Source organism: Dermochelys coriacea, chromosome 2 (assembly GCF_009764565.3).
Source record: "Dermochelys coriacea isolate rDerCor1 chromosome 2, rDerCor1.pri.v4, whole genome shotgun sequence".
In the NCBI taxonomy this organism is placed as follows: Eukaryota; Metazoa; Chordata; order Testudines; family Dermochelyidae; genus Dermochelys; species Dermochelys coriacea.
In genome coordinates, this window is record NC_050069.1 from 102184324 (window position 1) to 102199115 (window position 14792).

Below are 14792 nucleotides of genomic sequence, written 5' to 3' on the forward strand. Positions count from 1 at the left end.
TAATTCAAAAAAGAATTTTTTCACAAGAAGGAATTTACATTTTCCAGCCTGCTCTAGCTCCAGGTGTATTATGAAAGAGGTAGAGGATTACACAAAGAGAAAGAATGGTTTCATTATTGAGACAGTCAAATGCTACCCTGGAGAATTGGATTCTATCTCTGACAGTGCCCCAGAGTTCCTGTGTGATGCTGGGCAAGTCTCTAAACCCAGCTTTCAGAGATGCTTACTAATTGCGTATTCCTCATTTTATAGGTGTTCAGTTTGAGACCCTGGTTAGCAGAAGTCACAGCTGCAGCTGAAGTCAGTGAGAATTAAATTGCTGTATAATGCTAAGTACTCTGAAAAAATCATGTCTTAGTTGTCTCAACTTGGGCACCCAAAAGAGTGGAAACTTTTGACTTTGATCTCTGTGCCTCAGTTCCCCATTCAAATGGAATTAAAACCCCAACCTCTTGTTTCACAGAGGTTTTGTGAAGATAATTGATATTTGTGAAGCATGCACTATAATGATGAGGACCACAGAAAAGCCCATAAGGAAATTAATCAATCTGTCTTCAGAGTTTGAATAGTGTGCAGTAAATAAGGTCTCGGGGCCCACAATGAACAACCAGAATAAAACAAAATATTAAATACCTACTTATTAAGGGAGCACTGCTGTTCTGTACAGTATATGAGGCAGAGGTCCTATGGAAATAATGGCATGTGATCATGTAATTAAAGACTTATTATAATGCATGCACATTAATTCTGCAACATTAATGCAACGTTGATTCTGGCAGTTCCTAACTTTTGAATGCTTGACCATTCTACCTTAATAATGTTATTTTAAAATAATGATTTTGTGTGTTTTTTATTCTTTGTTTTGAGAAGGAATCCTTAAAAATGTATAAAACAATGTGAACTGATCCCTAGACTTGAAAATTTATCACTGATTTTTCCTAACTGTGGCTGCAGGTCCTTCAATGTTAGAGTGCATTCCAAATTGGTTTGTAGCTGTGGTGCGCAGAGCTGCTTAGGCTGCTGCTGCTCACTGGACTAAGGCTGCCTCAAGATCTCTTCAAGTCAGCTGCTAGCAATCTTAGCAGCCAGTGTGACCTCTGACCACTAAGAGAAACTGGGTAGCATGAGTGGTAGAGTGGTCTTGTGAATGAAGCAAAGGATAGAAAACTACAGAATCCTATGCTCTGGCACTGACTCCAACGATTGAGCAACTTAACTTTTCTTAGTTAGTCCAGCTATAAAACGAGGCTGATGATTTTTGCTATTCTTTTCCTTGTCTCCTCTGGTTCCACATCCTTACTTATCTCTCTTTTTAATGATGGAAGCTGCATTGGTGAGTCCAATAAAGCAGCACTATACTACTCCCTTGTTAATAGTGCACTTTCAGGAAGGAGGAAGAAGGGCTTCACATCCGAGCCAAGTGCGATACTTCCTCCTCCCTGGCAGGCAGGCTGCTCTACTGCCACACGAGGAAGCAGCCAGCAGGTAAGGTAGATAACTTGTAATGAGAGTTACTGCAGGAGTATTTTGTAATTAAGAAGAGGCTCGTTATATTTGAAACTGCAGATTGTATTTGCTCTTCTGCTGCATATGAACTGAAAATGTGGCTCAGGGAGTTTTCTTATCAGTTAAATTATTAATGCCTGAATTTTCTTGTCCTCTTTCAGGAGAGAAACCATTCAGATGTGATGAGTGTAATTTCGCTTCCACAACACAGTCACATCTGACACGACATAAGCGTGTCCATACTGGTGAAAAACCCTATAGATGTCCCTGGTGTGACTACAGGTAACAAGTCATTAATAATAAAGTGATGAAAGAAGTTAAGGTGATCTGATGAAGTTCATTTGAAGTCATCAGTGAAAATATATTGCCATTAAAATTCTATCAGTGCAGCAGTAATCGCATATTAAATTAGGAGGTAACTTAAAAATTAGTCTCATAGTATTCAGATATTACTTTAAAAAGAAATACAAATGAAAACTTTTTAGTGCTAACACTGTAATGCTAATATCGAGTGTTGGTTTCACAGCTGCTCTGGTGTCTATTAGAATTCTCCCTGGTGAGACTACTTATCTGCATTGCCTTTTCAAATCAACTCCGCTTTTGAAAATTTTCTCGGTTGAGTTGCAGCCATTCCACCAAGAAGGAAAAGCTGCCCCAAAAGGCTTAGCAGCCTGAGCACCCATCAAATACATATAAAAAGTGAAGCAACTTGAGTTAGTTAAAGTTTCTACTACCGTTTTTCCTTCTTCTTGCCAGACTAGTTGATCGGGCAAGGTTGGAAGAAGAGCATTCTGAGTGGCAAAGTCCCATAAGATACTGCCCTAAAAGGCATCCTGTTTTGTCAATATCATGGCTGCATTGTTAAGCACGCAAAAGTCAGGAAAAGAGAGAAATTAAGGTTATTTGTGCAAGCTTAACTCAGCCGCATAAGCCTTATATACATTACAATGCAGTTCTTAATTATATCGTCATATACTATTTTTCAAATGCAGTGTAATATATGCTTTCTCTTTGATTGCATTTTTGACATCTTTTTGCATTTTGTACTATTCTGTGTATGCTATACAAAGAGTGCACAAAATCATTCACATGCAGTTTACGAGAATTAACTTTCAAAGTTTTGGAAATGAATAATATATTTGGGAAAGAGTATGTGATCATGTCATTAAAGGTTATCTCAATGCATATATATGAGGGGAAAGTTAAACTTGTGAGTGCAATTCTGCAGCATTTCTTGACTTGTGAGTGCTAAGCATACAACCATCAAGTTCTTTTAACATAACTTTTTTTAATGGAATTTCCTAGTGTTTAAAAAAGAAAAAAATATAATAAAGTTAGATACTTCTGGAGTGCCTTGTCCCACGCAGCATGAGGTAGATACTAGGAAGCTCCTGTACTGCACGCATTAGGAGCTATACAATTTCTGCCTTATAAGTGCAAACTGAGGGCACCATCGAAGTAAATGGAAGTCTTTCCAATTACTTCAATGAGCTTTGGATCAGGCAGCAAAGGCAAGGCTTTGTGTTGGGCTCTACATCACTGAATGCTCATCTTCGAAGAGGCACATGGAAGGTGAGGACTTACAAGGATTGCAGTGAGTATGACAAGATGAGCAATGAATGAGATAAAGGCTCCTGCGGAATGCTGTCTCATTCACAGTGCACCTTAAAGGAGCCTCATCTTGCAAACCTTCACTCTCATGAGCAGTCCCTATTCAAAGGAGTAGTCCCATTGGCCTCAACTAGGAAATAAGAGAAAAGTTTTGGTGATCTAATGAGATTCATTTGAAATCACCAGTGAATGGGAGTGTTACTCATTGCTCATGTAAGAGTTTGCGGGATTGGGCCCTAAGTGCACAGTGCACGAATGGACAGCTCCTCTAGAGCTTTACCTTTTTCACTGCTCATGACACAAAATGCATATCTTACATATTGATTGCAGTGTTGTAGCTGTGTTGGTCCCAGACAAGGTGAGTGACATAACATCTTCTAATGGATCAACTTCTGTTGGTGAAAAAGACACATTTTCGAGCTACACAGACCTCTGTTTCAGGTTTGGGAAAGGTACCACAGTGTCCTAAATATTGTGTCAGATAAGATGTGCAGTGAATGAGGCTAAACTGCTGGCCAGGGACAATTTTCCAACTACTCTAGAGATCCCAGGACATAGAAGGTTTTTTCAGTATTCTAGTGTGTTTGTGGTTATTTTCTTAGAGAAGAGACAGAGCAAAGAAAATAGCCTAAAATTCATCAGAGTGCATAGAAAACCGTCTGGCAGTCCCCACTTCCTTGTTTACTTGGAAATAATTGTGCCATTACGATAGTATTTCAGATCTCCTCTGTCACGGCTCCCTTCTGGGCCAAGGTGACCGACTCTTTGTCCACATGGAGGGTGGACTCTTAAGGTACCAACTCATGTTTCTTGGGTTCAGCAGGAGATTCCTTATGAGCGCTGGCAGTGATGTGCCACAAGTTCTCCTGTTCTTTTTGCGGATACAGACTAACACGGCTGCTACTCTGAAACCTGAAATTAGAGCTGTTGCTGCTGCAGTTGAGAGGCAGAGAGGCAACCTGCAAAACTGCTGAGGAGCCAGGAATAGGACTGCTGTGACTAGAGTTCAGCATCTTGATATCTGCCTGCCAGATTCCACAGTCCTGGGATAATAGCCAAGGCTGTTGGCAGCTATGTTTTCTCCACTCTATCTTCCCCTCTTTCCTTTCCCTTTCCCCCCCCCCCCCAAAGTGGCTAACATATTGCCCTCCTCTTAGTTCTCTCACTCCTGTGCTGGGACTCAACATGTGGTGCTCTTCAATTGTAATTGAATTCAATTGTAAGCCGACACCTCAGCATGTGTTATTGTAGGTGCCACCTTTTGGAAGAACATGAAATTAAGGCTGTAACTATTTGTAGGCATTAGAGAACTTTTTGCAGTAGTAAACATGATAACTTTCATGTATTCTGCTCAAACTCTTACGTTGGTAATTATATCCTGCCAGTCTACTTTAAGTTCCCCCAGAACTAGTGGTTAGGTTGTTGCTGGACTACCTTAAATACTATTTTGTGGTAACTCTTGGCAAATGCAGACTTTTTAATTGTAATCACTTTTGTTTCAATGAGAGAAGTATTCTTTAGTTTGTGTGTAGAAATAAGTAGTGTTGCTTGCACTCTTTTACATCTGTTTTCAGAGGTGGATGACATGATCTCTGCATGCATTCCATAAGAGACAAGCTGAGTGAGGTAATATCTTTTATTGCACCAACTTCTGCTGGTGAAAGAGACAAGGTTTCAAGCTCATCTACTGTAAGGCAGTTTGGGAAGCTTTAGGATGAAAGGATGCTAATAAAAGAATAAATATGAATTTAGAAACTGTTGTGATTAAAATGTGGATTATTTTGCAACTGTATAGGCACATATCACTTGTCTTTTTTATTAGCAATAGAGACTAAAGTGGAATAGACTATAAGACATCTAGGGGAAAAGATTGGTTTGGGCAAGATAGAATAGAAAGGAGAAAATATTCTCAGTAACTTACAGTCAGCAGGAAAATTCCTTCCTTAACTAGTGAAAGGCTTGAATGACTGTGGTGTGCCCAAGTGAATAATAAACTTCTTCAGAGTTTTATCACGCAAATTATATAATCCGTAATGAAATCTAAATTCCCAAAAAGAAAACAAGTGTAGCATTGGATTGTATATACTTGATTGATTTGTTTATATAAGCTACGTTTATGACTGTAGCTCCAAAATTGTGCAGTATGTTATCTTACATTTGGAGTCATTTGTATTTTGACCTTGTGATATTTACTTTTAGACTTCTAAATTCATAATGCAAAAATACATTACCCCAGTGGCAAAGAAATTATCTTCTAATTTTATGTATCTGGCAATAGTGTGAATAATTATTATTTATGAAATAAGGAAAAATCTTAAAATATGAACAATTCTCATTTGGATGTGTTTCCAAAAAGAGATATAATTGGTCTTTTCAGCCTGGATATATTTTTCAAGTTTGCACTATTAATTTAGCTAATGACTCCTTCAGTCTATTTAAATGTAAATATATATCCTTTTCTCTGCATTTATGATCTCAAATCATAATATGTCTTTTCCATTATTAAATCAATATACTCCATTATACAAAAAAGTTATTCATTCTTAATTAATGTTCACCACAATTTTATGGTACAGAATTGGTCTCATAGGGCCTTCTTCCACCATTACTTATGTCATGGTTATCCTAGATTTCTATGTCACTTAAGAGAGAAGTGTTATGTGGCTAAACTTTTTCAATTGCATGACATTTCTATGGGGCACAGTGAAAAGTAAGGAGACCTGGAACTTGCTGAAACTGGTCTACGTCTGTAAACTATGAATAACATGGATTTTATTTCCTAAGGCCAAAGTTTTCAAACCTGTCTGCGTAAAGTAAGGTCCCATATTTAGGCACCTAAATATTAATGTCCTGATTTTCAGAAGTGCTGGGATCCCACAAATCCCAGTGAAATCAATGGGAGCTCCAGGTGCTCAGCATTTTTGAAAATCTAGCCACTTTTATGCCTACATTTAGATTTGGGAGCCTACTTGGGGTTATCCAGATTTGAACCATTTGGCTTAAGTCTGAGTCCATTAGAACTTACTGTTTCTTATAACTATCACCATTTCTTAGACATATAATAATATCCATTCACTTAAGAAGAATATGTACATGATAGTACAAAAAATATTTATGTTAATTTGTCATTGATCATATAAGGCCCAATCCTTCTTTTCTAGCAAACCATTGAAGTCTATGGGAGTTTAGAATGCATGAGAAATATAGGATTAGTCCTGTGATGTGTTTACCACACATTGCCATAACTTACTGTGACCATGAGATCTCATGACACATATAACATTAACTTACTGTATGTCACCACTGTTCTTTAATTAAAGAAAAAGACATTTATTCCTCTGGGGCCCCACTGAACAGTTTACAATCCACTCTTCATTTTACACACAGTACTTGGGAAAAAAATGGAAGGCAGCATCCAGAGGGTTGACAAAATGTTCTCTGGTTATAGAGAAGCAACTTTTTACAAGCTTTACAAAATAAAAAGCCAGACCAGCAAAACAGCATTAATTTCATAAATGCACCTTTCTGAAAAATACATCACTCGTGAAGGATATCTTACAAGTCTCAAGATAAACAGCATGCATATTTAATATAATTATGTAAACTAAAATAAATATTTTACATTTATTGTGCATAATAAAATAATTAGACAACACACCATAAGGGATTATTGCATCTGAAATTCCAACTGCAGAAGGAGTCATTGTGTAGTTTTAGCAGCAACAGCATCTTGAGTTAGGGTGAGTGACTCGGTAGGAGCTACTTTTCTTTTCTTTTCTTTTCTTTTTCTTTTTCTTTTTCTTTTTCTTTTTCTTTTTTTGGACAGCATCCCTAGGGAGTTCCCATTTCCTTTTGACTTATTGTCTATGTTCATAGGTTGTAAAATAAGGACTTTTTAACACACTCCAGGATTTGCACCCAAGTCATAAAAATATGCAAAGTAAGTGTTTGTTTTACTTGTACTATAGTTGCCTTTAATAACCTTTCAGCCACCTTGATACTATTACCTCAACATTTGCTGTAAACTTTGGCTATAATAAGAATAGCAAAGGAATATTGCAGATTCTGAGATAATAGTATTTAGTTATCTAAGGCCAAAATGGAAAGTGTGTAAGGCCGATCTCTAGAATGAAATGGTAGAATGCAGTGGTTGTCATTTAATAGTCACCATTTACATACAGTTAGTCCATGGTGATATTTAAGATGCCACACTGTTTCCCTGTACTTATAGCAGGAAACACCTGTGTGATATCGCCATGGCTAGCTGTAGGGTTGATGTTGACTTTAAATGACAACTACTCTACCACACATTTCCATATTAAAAGAGCGCCGTAGGGCAAACTGTACATATTCTGGTAGGGGTATTAAGATATGTCCATAATAGACCAGTTGTGGCCTTCAGCATGATATGGAGAGCCTTCAACTCCCACTGAAGTCACTAGGAGGAGATGAGTGTACTCAGCATCTTGTAGGAACAGGCTTATAAAGAATGGATGCGAATAGAAACTTTAGAGGGAAATTCTGCCAGTATGTGCTCCTGGATCCCAGACACAGGTATCTCAAAACAGTTTCTAAGTCCTTAGTGTTAAAATGCTCAGTAAATTTATTCTAATCTGAATATTTATTAATCTGAATTAATAATATAATAAAATATTGTTCAACATCTAGATTTTAAAAATAATTTTGCATAGCATTTAAGCATAACCCAAAAGTGCAATGTAAGTTATTCTAATGAATGCATAAGTAGCATTTAAAATAATGATGAATATGGTTTCTTCTTTAATACTATTGCTAGACATGTACATGTGTTTGTGTTTACCTAAACTATTGCTGATATTTCATACGTTGACTTAGAATAAAAATGTTAAACATGACAAGCCAAACTACTGATAGGCTATCATGCAAACTGGTAGACTTTACTTAAGAAGCAAATTTTAGAGCCTACGAGCTAGTGGAATCGGAGTCTGTTAAAGTAAAGTTGCACTTAGGATGTGTTTCTTGGTAAATTTTAGCAATGCAGGGTGGGGCAGAAACACGTCACACAGGGTGACTGGGAGCAAAGGATCAGATTCCCATCATGCAAGCTTCTCCATCCCATAATGCCATCCATACCCCATAATTTTGATGCCTTTTAAAAAAAAAATCCTGCAAAACTGTTCACTACTTCCTGCCGTCCATCTCAGACAGAAGCATGGAACCGACACAGGTCTGCACTATTGTCATGAACGTTGCATACAAAGGACAAACAACTCTCTGGTATTTGCAGAGCCACAGGACAAACCACGACAATGAGGGACGTGAGGATTTCAGAGAGGAGAGATTGTGAAAACCAATTCAAGTTTGTTGGTTGTGTTCACGGAGCAGCTGCAGATGGTGGAGCACTGCTTTCGGGACTGAGAAATGAGCAGTGATTGGTGGGATTGCATCATAATTCAGGTTTGTGTCTATGAGTAGCAGTTGCAGAATTTTCTGATGTACAAAACCACACTTCTGGATCTGTGTGCTGAGCTCTCAGCACAGGGATATCAAAAAGCATCCCTCCAGCACTGGAACAGCAAAAAGAGAGTTAAACTGACAGTTAAGAAGCGAGTGGTGATAGCTCTGTGGAAGCTTGCAATGCTACATTGCTGCCAATCAGTGGGAAATCATTTTAGAGTTGGAAAATCCACAGTGGGGGTCAGGGTCATGTAGGTGTGCAGGGTCATTAATCATCTCCTGCTATGCAGGACTGTAACTCTCCGCAATATGCAGGACATCGTTGATGGATTTACAGCACTGGGGTTCCCAAACTGCAGTTGGGCAAGAAATAGCATGCAAATCCCTATTTTGGCACCAGCCCATCTCGTCACGGAGTACATCAATAAAAAGGGCTGCATTTCTATGGGTATGCAAGCATTGGTGGATCACCAAGGTTGCTTCAGCAACATCAACATTGGCTGGTCAGGGAAGATGTTTGATGCTCGCCTCTTTAAGAACACAGGACTATTCAGAAATCTGCAAGCTGGGACATTCTTTCCCTACCAGTGGAAATGCCAATAATGCCTGCTCCTCTGTCTCATGAAGCTGTACACCAGCCATGTCAACAGCACCAAGGAAATATTCAGTTACTGGCTCAGCAGATGCAAAATGACAGTTTGAATGGGACATAGGCACTGTTTACTCACAAGATTGGATAGCAGTGAGAAAAATATCCCAATGGTTATAGTTGCTGATGTGTCCTGCATAATATCAGTGAGGCAAAGGGAGAAAAGCTGCCTCCGGATGGAAGTGGAGTGGTTGTCTGCTGAGTTCAAACAGCCAGGAACAAGGGCTATTAAAAGAACTTAATGTAAAGATGTCTTGAAAGAGCACTTTACCAGTCATCCATAAGGCTATGATTTTGTCATAGAAGCTGCAGAAGTCATGGAATCTGTGACTTTCAGAGAACTCTGTGACTTCAGCTTACAGTGTCACAGAGCTGCGGGGTCCCCTACTGCCCGCAGAAGCCAGGAGCTGTGGGGTATCCCCATGGGCAGTAGGGCCCCCCTGGATTTCTCAGCTGTTGCGGTGGCAGGGGCTCCCAAACCTCCGAGCCATGGGCAGTAGGGGGACCCCCAGCTCTGGATGGCAGGGGACCCTGGAGCTCTGAGCCTCCAGGGCGCTGGGGACCCCGGCAGCTGCCCAGCCACCGCAGGTGGTGGGTAATCTCAGATCCCCAGCAGCAACAATGGGTGCTGGAGCCATCTCCCTCCCTATTTTGTCACGTATATTTTGAGTAAAAGTCAGGAACAGGTCAAGGCCTTCTGTGAATTTTTCTTTATTGCCCATGACCTGTCCGTGACTTTTACTAAAAATGTCCGTGACAAAATCTTCGTCTTAGTCATCCACCATAATGTGGTGTCGTGACTGTGCTCTACGTGGCCCTGAAGTCTTGAGGTCTCTCAGGAAGATTCAGACAAGCTCTGCATCTCTTCCCTCTTCCGCGCTCCCCTGAAGCTAACTACAGGGGAATGAAAAGCAGATCAGGACTGTTGTACAACTCCCTCTTCTAGTACAAATAATGTGTCTTGCCATGTTGGGGTCAGGCACCATTTAAACATCGTAGTGGGAAATGCATTTACGTACTTAATCCAAGGTTTCTTCCCCTGCACTGGGCTCACCCATGCTAAAATGTGAGGACTGACTACTGCAGTGGAGTTTCAAATACTTTCTGGTTTGTGGCATAGCCAGACTCCCGGTTGCATGTCCCACAGCCGTCGCCGCCTCCTCCTCCTCTCAGTTAATGGCAGGAGTCTGTGTCTCAAGCTTCTTGGAGGTATCTGTGGTACTCTGTGGGGTGCTGCTTGTGTCTCTATAACGGCATGCAGCTTGTTATAAAGCAGCAGGTCTGTGGCTTGGCACTAGATCAACTGTTGGCCTCCCTGGCCTTCTGGTATGCCCAATGCAGTTCCTTCCTTCCACGCAGTGCTGCTGCTTATCACTGTAATATTTCTTCACTTGCATCCCCTGTGCAATCTGCTCGTAGATGGCCATGTTTCTATTATTGCTCCATAGCTACTCATACACGGTCTCTTCTCCCTATAGGCCCAGGAGAGCCTACTACCTACTCCAGACAAGAGCATGTTTAGAGCATGTGGCCATTATTGTGGCTTCCATTCTGCATAACTCATGGGTAGTGGAGTTCACAATTGTGACCAGAGTTGTCAGCTTTGGGCATTGTGGGACAGCTGCTGGAGGACATTTAGGGTCAATGTATGTCACCCGGTGTCTATACTCGCACTGGTCGACTATAGTAGGTCAACCATGGCTCAATGCCATTCAGTGATGTGATGTTACTGCGTTGTAATGGGGCACTTATATTGGCGACAGACAAATTTGACTATATGCATATGAACAACTAGGTTGATGTAAGCGACTTTTGCCGACCTAACTTTGTAGTATAGAGCAGGACTTAGACTATATTCATATAAGCTAAGGCAACTTCCACAGGTTTATTTTAATGAATAAGTAAACTCCATGTTTCCCCAGTGATTTCAGCAATATTGCTAACCCAAAGCGTTCAAATATTATGAATCATAACTTCAGATAGCTGCGAATGGCTTAAAAACTATAAATATTGGATTCTTTTTATTTGATTTTTATATTTTGATTCTTTAAAGTTCACATTTTCCTCCTTTTCTTTACAACCATGAGTACTAGAAATTTTTATTTTTAGTGAAAGCTGATTCTCATGCAATCACCTGACTCCATCAGCTGGGGCTTTAAGAAAAACACAAAATATCCTGAAACTCATGATAAAATTGTGACAATTGGTGACATTGCCCAAGTCCCATTTTTGGATGAGTACCCCCAGGAAGAACTTTTGTGTGTCATCCTTTAAAGTTCAAATTCTGCTTTGCTCATATGCAAACCTGTTAACTTCATTGTCACTGAGAACATAAGTTAGACATAAATGTTAATAATTTCCATATAGTTAGTCCTTCACTAACTTCTTTCCACTGCAGTCCATCTCGACCCGGTGCCCAGTCCCCTACCCATCCACTCCCATTATGGCCTGCACAGGCACCTGACCTCTTTCATCTCCTTACTGTCTCCCGCCTGCCATCCAACACTGGGCCTCGTCCCCAGTCTATCATTCCTACTGAAAATCTGCCTCTTGCCACTCTCACCTACATATGAATCTGTCAGATTTTCTCAATCCAAAACACAATGTATTTGATATCAGCAACTCTGGGGGAAAAATCTCACGCCTATTGCAGTGGAGAGAGAAACTCTAATGTTGTTTTCCATTTGCACTATACATTTTATCTTCTCTCTGCTCAAACTTGTTTCTCTCCACCCCACACAGCTACCACCATATTTTTCTCTCTTGCAGACACACTCAGGTTGGAAAGATATGTGCAAATTCAGCACAAACATTCCTTTCAGGCTCTTAATTAATAATGGTAAATTATAACTTTAAGGGGTTATTTAGAAAGCTTTTCTTTTAAAATAAATACAAATTTTAATGCCATTTCTCTGACTTCAGGATGAGTGAGAAACCTCTGGTCTTCAAAATATTATTTTTAGCAAAAACTCTTGATATCTTTTGAAATTCTTTGTGTTTCAAGGAAATTTATTGCTGTATATTTAAATACAAAATCTCTTTAAATCTACATATATACTCTTTTGTTTCTTGGCACAACTGAAGCAGAAATTAAACCTTGGGATTGCTGATTAACTAGCACAGTCATTTTGAAAAAAAAGTAACCATATGTCTCTTTTCTTCTATTGCCTTTCAAAGCAGAATCAAAATAAACATGTTTATTTAGCTTACTGTTCTTTAGTCTCAAATCCAATCATTATAAAAGGGTCAAAGTTATCTTTGGGAATGGTCATTCTATAAGGAATTGCTATGGACAATCCCTGAGTGGTAGTTTGCTATTACTGTACATATTGTGGTAGAGATGCAAACAATAGATAATATTTTTGTCACATAGTCTGTTGCGGTGTCTTATTTCCCAGGCTTAGAGCTATTATCATGTAATAAAGAACATACACACCACATATATAAAAACACAAAACTACATTAAAAGATCATTACTAAAGTTGCAAAGTCAAGTACTCAAAAGTTAGGAAATACCAGAGTTAAGGTGCCTGTGGAATTTTAATATGACCCCCATGTTTGTATTCATTATGATACAGTCTTTAATTACATTCAGTTTTTTTCCTCAGGACCACTTTCTCATCTGGTGTAAATGGCTGTAGCTCCATTTACTTCAGCGTAATGGTACCAGGCCAGGCTACATCAGCTGAGCCCACAGTATTTCTCTATTGGAATTAAATAATTTTTTTGAAAAATACCATCCAAAGTCAACTTTGATCTGAGCCTTATGTAGCTCAGAAAGGGAAAAGCAAGCCCACTTCAATAGGAGTTCCCGAGAGAGTGGGAACCTGCTTTGCGGGAAAATTCCAGCCTTTTAAAAATACAAAATATAAAGGTGGAAGGGAAATAAATTCCTGAAAGGAAGGAAAACAGTTGTTGAGAAGGCTCTCTTCTTTCTCTGAAGAGAACTCGTAGGCTTCTAGCCACCTCCAAACTTCCTCTGCAGCTGCTAGTCCATGGAATGTCAGCAGCTGTGAAGACTGCTCTCTGATGGAGGTGGCTGATACTGGCTTTATCCTGAGTATTTCTTATTCATGAGCTGCATGGCCCTAGTGTGGGAAATAATGGGTTGCAAGCAGAGAATAGTGTTGCGGAGGAGACAGGAAGCTTATGTACATGAGCTCTCCATCTCAAAATAGTTCCCAAGCTGTATCATTTAATGTTGTTTGTTTGTTTTTTTGTATTATGGTAGCACGTAGGGGGCCCAGCCGTGGTTTAGGGCCTCGTTTTGCTAGATACTGTAAACACAGAATATAGATCTAAGCACCTGTTTATTGTCTTGCTCATTGAGCCAGCCTTACCCCCTGATCACGCCAGTGCACAGCTGGTCTATGAGGCCTGGCCAGGTGGATTTAGGTTTGAATGGGGGCCACAGAGATTATTTGAGACTTTTCTGGAGCTTTCTTTACATAGTTACAATAGTCACCATTAAAATCTACAATTTTGCCTTTGCAAGTAGATAATATCACAGTAGTATTATCACTATTCCTACAGGGAATACCACTACTTACTTCCAAGGCTTTTGTACAGATTTTTATGGTGACCATTCTCTATGTTAGTTTCCAGTTTCTCTCTCTTTGCTCAAGAAAAATATATTTTGAATCCAAGAATTACAGCAACTTTTGAATCTTTGGAATCACATACAGCATAATGTTATATATAACTGAGTATTAAGACTTTGGTTTTGTGAAAAAGTTCTGCTAATAATGACAAAACACGACAACAAAACCTCAAATTAAATCACCAAAATTTGCACTTAAAATAATGGGATGCACACATGGGCGTGGAGCAATATTTGTTACAATATGCAGGGAAAAGTGTATGCTACTTCAGGACACGATCATCACTTTGGCTTGTGCCCTGCCCAGGAAAGGAAGGAATTGTAATGCACTGTTTATATTTTCATATGGTCTATGGCAGTGTTTCCCAAACTTGGGATGCCGCTTGTTCAGGGAAAGCCCATGGCGGACCGGACCGGTTTGTTTACCTGCCGCGTCCGCAGGTTCGGCCGATCGCTGCTCCCACTGGCCTTGGTTCACCGTTGCAGGCCAATGGGGGCTGCGGAAAGTGGCGCGGGCCAAGGGACATACTGGCCGCCACTTCCCACAGCCCCTATTGGCCTGCAGCGGCGAACCGCAGCCAGTGGGAGCCGTGATTGGCTGAACCTGTGGACGCGGCAGGTAAGCAAACAGGCCCAGCGCGCCAGGGGCTTTCCCTGAACAAGCGGCATCCCAAGTTTGGGAAACACTGGTCTATGGGATACAAACCTCAAAGTATGGGGGAAAGCAGCCTGCACAGGGCTGTTACACCTTTTGCCCCATGGGTGGATCCTTGACTCAATACATTCTCTCCCAACAGATGAGCGTGTATTCAGGAGGAAGTAATCTGCGACTGTTCTACCTAATAGCTCATTACATCCCCCTGGAGGAAAGGGGGAGCCAGAAAATGAACTGTGACTCTCTCAAAATCACAGCTAGCTATCTGGTATGCTTCAGGGGCAGTGCAGTTACATTCTGTCCCTTACTCAAGGCAGATATTATCATAATCTGGT

At 40.1% G+C, this 14792-nt stretch overlaps 1 protein-coding gene across 11 annotated transcripts in view; it reads left to right on the forward strand.

Annotated features, from left to right (window-relative positions):
* ZNF407 (zinc finger protein 407) overlaps window positions 1-14792 on the forward strand; it is a 471531-nt gene that overhangs the window by 298370 nt on the left and 158369 nt on the right. For all 11 annotated transcript variants that reach the window (XR_006278950.1, XM_038392353.2, XM_043508194.1 and 8 more), the window contains exon 7: window positions 1668-1788. Coding sequence is in view for 10 of the 11 variants with exons in the window: in XM_038392353.2 (XP_038248281.1) it covers window positions 1668-1788 (121 nt within the window). In the remaining variant the exon portion in view is untranslated. The remainder of the gene's footprint in view (window positions 1-1667; window positions 1789-14792) is intronic.